General features: G+C 49.1%; 1 protein-coding gene across 1 annotated transcript in view; it reads right to left on the bottom strand.

Annotated features, from left to right (window-relative positions):
* The window catches only part of TCERG1 (transcription elongation regulator 1), a gene marked incomplete at its 5' end in the record, with an annotated part of 24,985 nt that overhangs the window by 19,175 nt on the left and 329 nt on the right, over positions 1-5,481 (bottom strand). Inside the window, 2 exon segments of the mRNA XM_009083348.1 lie at positions 2,548-2,790; positions 5,231-5,474. Coding sequence (XP_009081596.1) covers positions 2,548-2,790; positions 5,231-5,474 — 487 coding nt within the window.

Genomic DNA, 5,481 nt, shown 5'->3' with positions numbered 1-5,481 from the left:
CTGAGGGGAATGCATTTCCAAAACCTCCAGTCTCGGTGCAGGAGTTCTCTCTGGCTGGTCCAGTCTGGACACTCAGAAACTGAGACACTTCACAAAGTCCCCTTCAGGGGTTTCAGTTCATCATCTGAGGTGGGAAATGCTCCAGTGGAAAGTGAAATTAAACCCCTGTGTTTATAAACAAAGCAATTTCTGGTTTTGTTCATTAGAGATCCAGTGTGGAAGGCATACAAACTACTGCCAATTCATTTCAAAGTATATTTGTGAGAAGACAGAATTGCAATGTTCTTTAGCCATAACTCCAATGAGAGGATCCCAAACGAGCTTTATTCAAAAAAAGTATGAATTGAGACATAAACCCATTGACTCCAACAGCACCGAATGAGGTGTTTGTCTAGATTTGGGGGTGGTCGTGTGATGTAGAAGATTCGTTTTGTGAAGGAAGTTACAGCATGTGCCCAGGAGGGCCAGCACGAGCAGCTCTCGGCGGGTCGCTGCAGGTGAGGCTCAGCAAACGCCCAAGCTGTTTCCTCTGCCAAGGTCATTCCCGAACACACAACTGACTGAGAATGCAGGAATTGAGAGAAAGCAGACTTACTTTTTAAGATCTGAGATTGTGAGGTCTCACTGATAACTCTTGCCCTGCCATGTCTTCCCGCAGTGTAACACTGAGGTTACCTGGGAATCGCGTGCCAGGGGCACTGCTCGGCTGTCCCTGCGGCTGCAGAGCCTCTGCCTGACTACATCTAGTGCCCACAGCCCCAGGCAGCCACACACTACACCTCAAAAGCCCTTCTGCCCTCACCTGATACTGCCACGTAGTTGTTGTAGCTTCTCTTTGTTTCTTGTTACTGCAACACATTTTAAAGGCTTCCTTTTCTCTTACAGTGTCTATTAACCCTCCCAACCAACTCAGGCCAGAACTGGCTGAAAAGCAGCAGACAGCTCTCACTCTGATCAGACCCACTGACCAACCAGACCCACTGGTGGAAGCAGCACTTTGCTGTCAGGTGTCCTTCCCACAGGCCATGGGATTCACCTGGGCCCAGCTCACTGAGAGAACTGGTCAGAGCCAACATCTGTGACCAGGAGAGTTCTGAACAAGTAACTCTCAGAAGTGGGTCTCAGGAGGAGACCAATGTTCCTGCTCTGTCTCTGCTCCTGTACTGCACTACTCCCAGAACTCTGTAACTGAGAGCTCACGTGGAAGCCCAACCCAGGCACAGTGTCTCCATTCCCACTGTCACTGGCACTCAGGTGCACTCAGCTGACACCTTTAAGGCTTAACCCTTTCTACTGTTCTCCCAAACCTCACAAATATACACACAACAAACTTTCCCCTCTACCTTTATCCATCTATTGTTCAGCCTTGAATATCGTGTTCGGGGTACTGCTGGCTTAAAACAACAACTACTACTCCTTTTCAAGCCAATTACAGGTTACAGTAGCTTTGCCCAGTTATTTTAGAAGACCATTCTAAAAGCAGAGGCAGCTAAAAGCTGCTGCTCTCTTCCAGTCAGCATTTTAACTGCCTTCAGGCTTATTTCCCTTATCAAAGGAGTGCTCTGAAGGGTTACTTTCCATCCATCCAATTCCTTGGGAGGTAAGGGCATCCCTCCCCACCTTCCAAGTTGCTGCACTGGGAGGACAACAGGAAAGTCACCTCACTCTGCTGGCACAAAGTGTCAGGAGCATGAGATGCTGCTCAGAGCTGCTTTTCTATCGTTCCTAATCTGAAACTAAGTTGGATCCAGAACAGCTGCAGTCTCCAGCCTTCCTTTGCAACACGAAATCCACAGCTCTTGGTGTGTGCTCAGTGCTGCTGCACACTGGAACACATCAGTCCCGTACCAGAGCAGGAACTCAGCTGCATCCATGCACACTGGAACATGGTGTTTAAGCACTATGGGGCATTAGGTTCCTTCCAGTACCTCTGCAGCTACTCTGGACAGCAAGAGTTCAACACTTTGCCAGCCTAAAACTCCTTCCTTAGGTATCCAAGTATTCATAACAGCTTAAGAAGCTGTGATTTACCCAGCAGCAATGTGATGCCATCTCAGATTCCTTCTCAGTGGCTGCTAAAGCTAAGGCCTGTGAATTAGGCCCCCAAGTGCCTAATGACAGTCCTCAGCTGACACCTCCTCACTGGACCTGACACTGCAGCCTAAGAGAACTGGGAACATCTGACAGCACCAGGGTCATCATTTCCATGGTAATTCTTCCTGCTCTTCCACATTCTAGTATATATTTATGCACAAGACTTAAGGTCTAAATCAACCAAGCAGAAAAAAGTTGTAGCAATATTGCAATCAGTAAAACACAGTGCTCAATATTCTCATTTAAGCATGACATATTTCAGTGCAGTTGTTTTCTGGTAATAGAAAATTTTCTGTTCTGTTTATTAAAAAGTCTGTCTGCTAACCCTGAATTCTGTCAGAAATACTCTGAGGAGAGGATCCAGGCAAGTTCCATACACAGTGGACACATGAGTGCAAACAACTGACAACATGGACATGTAGCAGACAAGACAATTACAGTTTGCCAATTTACCTGGAAGTGGAATAGGCATGCCAGGAAGGGGGACACGAAATGGAGGTACCATTACTGGTGGAAAAGCAGGAATTGCTGCAGTTGGTTGAGGTACTGCATGAGGAACTGCAGGAGGCAATGTCTGTGGGACTGGCTGGGGTACAGTCTGCACAGGTGTAGCAGAAGGAGCAGAGGTTGAAACACTGACTGATGGTGTGGCAACTGAAACACCCGAACTCGGGGTCTGGTCTTGTGTGGTAGGTGCTGATAAGAAAACACAAAGAACACCTTTGTATCTCAGACACTGCAACAGACTTCTGCAAACATACTGGCGCTCTGTTTCCCGTGCATTGGCAGATCCGCTCGGATATCACCAGCAGGAACACCCTCCTGGGCAAAAAGCACTTTGCCTTCTCTGGAACATTAAATATTCACAAAGCAAGTCAATTTTCAGTTTTACTTTGTCCCGTTCTTTACACCTAACAGGTCTCTACAGCAGTAGCAGGAGTGCATCAGAGGACAATGAGGGTCTACTCTGTATCCCTGTTCAGAGACAGAAAGGGAACGTGACAGTTTCCAGTGGCAACAGACTGTCCCTGTGCCGCAGGAACACAGGGTCTGCTGCAGCAGCAGCCCGCTAAAACTGTGCGGAGCTGCCATCCCAGGCGGGAAAATCTCCATGGAAATGTGTCAATAAGCAAGGAAAAGGAAAGTACTTTTGTTCAGCAGCTGCAAGAACTTGCCTGGCCGCCAGTGCCTCCCAGTGGGAAACACAGGACTGGCATCCAGCTCCGTAACCCCGGCAGCATGACTGAATCCAGCCCTTAGCTGGGAGAAACAGCCTCTCAGCACGGGCCGGCAGGGTAACCAGGCAAGTCTGCTCGGAACTCCAAATTCTCTCTGCAAGAGCTGGTGCAGGGAAGGAGGAAAAACGTACGGCTACGTGACAATGGGCACACTGTGCATTCCCTCCACTACCAGGAACATTCCCAACAGCACAACAGCATTAGCACATTTAAATACAGAATTTTTTATGCCTGGTTAAGTGTTTCAGAAAGGGTGAAAGCTTACAGCAGTGCCTAACATTCAAGGAAACAGAGCAGACAGTCAGTATGTGATTTGTTGTAAGACCTAAGTCAAATCAGTACCAGGCAAGAGTGAAGCTCAGCCACAAGTCCCAGTGGTTTTACAAGTCAAGTCTGAGAGTTATAAAATCATTTTAAATTACAAAATTTCATCGCCTAGGCACAGACACCAACAGTAACAGTTCTTGGAAGCAAAGACAAAGTTTAGCAGATAGAACAGGTAGAAGTGGAACAGATTCTCAGTGTTTGGTATCAGGAAACTCAGCTACAGGAAAGTGCATAAAGGGCTGTTCCCAAACAGGATCAGTTCTCCCAGGCCTGGCACTGGGTCAGGAGCTAACATTCACCTCCCACCTGACTCATGTTACTCACACAACAATTAGAGCAGACCACAGTTCAACAAAGCTGCTGAACACAGCACCAAGTTACCTTTCCAATCAAACAAAAGCCCTAGAATGCTTCGAGCAACACAAGTTCTTCACTGCTCTAAAGGTGTGTCCTCCCTCCAGCCTTCACGACAGCAGAGCTGGAAGTTATCTACATCTGACTCCCTTCCACACACAGGTTCTGAAGTTTGGATTAACTGGTGAGTTAAGCTTGACTTGTCTCACCAGCTAGAGGAGAAAGATGAATTCCAGAGGATGCAACTCTACCCTAGAGCTGGAACAGTTCCTCTCCTGCACACTCTCTGTCTTGGCCCAGTGCAGCCCCAAGGACCAAAACTGTCCCAGTGCTGGACTCCTGCTCAGCACCAATGCTGCACTGTCTGCCAGTGGCCCTGCACATAGACAGGACCCTCTCCAAGCTGCTCCTCACCCAGCACACCCAGCTCTGGGCACACTGCTGACCTGACTCGCTCACGTGCAGACAGACCCACAGTACACAACACACATCTCTGCTGAGATGCACCCGAGGCACTGGGCAGCACACACCTGACAAAGTGCAGTGCAAACCACACTGCTGTGTGCACAGACATGCACCAGTGCACAAACTCAGTCCCCTTGCCTCAGCTGGAGAAACCTTACATGCAAGGGCTCAGCCCATGGAAGCAGCAGTAGTCTCCAGACTGTGTTATCCAAAGGTCATGAGAGAAAAATAGTGGCTCTAAGGACTTTCTTCTTCCTCTTTGTGCGACTCTAGAAAGTATGCACAGAGGAGGCTCAGGCAGAAGAATAATGCTAGCAAAAGTACTACACCAAACAGCTCTAATCTGCAACCAAGCTCTGCTCACAGCCCAGCAGCACTCAGACTCAACAGGTGCCACAGAGAGAACAACAAGGAAACTGCTACAACTCAACTCCTACCTGAGATCAACTTCTCTTGTGAGATACTTTTATAAACAATTTAGCTCTGCCTATAGTCAAAAGGAAATAGATGTGCAACAGCTCTGAGGTGACAACAGGAGGAGAAAAATATACAAAGACCTAAAGAACTCTTTGAGATTGGGGGGGGAAAAAGGTTTACATGCAAAGCCCTTCTGGATTAAACATGTACTTGAAATTCACACTGCACTTCATGCTGAAACTTCCTCTGGACACGAGTTTCTGCTGCAGCAACTCCCCATGCAGCACCCCCAGCACCTCCCCAGCACCGCGGGGCCGAGAGCACCAGGCACTCACTGGAGTTGGTCTGTGACACCGACGTGGCCGTGGTGGTGGTGGAGGTGGTGGAGGACTGCGTGCTGGAGGAGGTGGATGGAGAGGCTGCAGCACCAGGGCTGCTGGTGGTGGGGGTGGAGGCCGCCACGGCCTGGGCCTGGGCCTGTGCCGCCAGCATGGGCGTCAGCTCCGACTGCTGGATGACCTTCACCCCGTCCGGCTTCGTCCAGGCCGACTCGCGTGTCCGTGCGTTGTAGAAGTACACCTGGGGT

This window comes from Acanthisitta chloris, unplaced genomic scaffold (assembly GCF_000695815.1).
Source record: "Acanthisitta chloris isolate BGI_N310 unplaced genomic scaffold, ASM69581v1 scaffold14340, whole genome shotgun sequence".
In the NCBI taxonomy this organism is placed as follows: Eukaryota; Metazoa; Chordata; class Aves; order Passeriformes; family Acanthisittidae; genus Acanthisitta; species Acanthisitta chloris.
The sequence above is the reverse complement of the archived record's forward strand: the minus strand, read 5'-3'. Positions and strand labels throughout refer to the sequence as shown.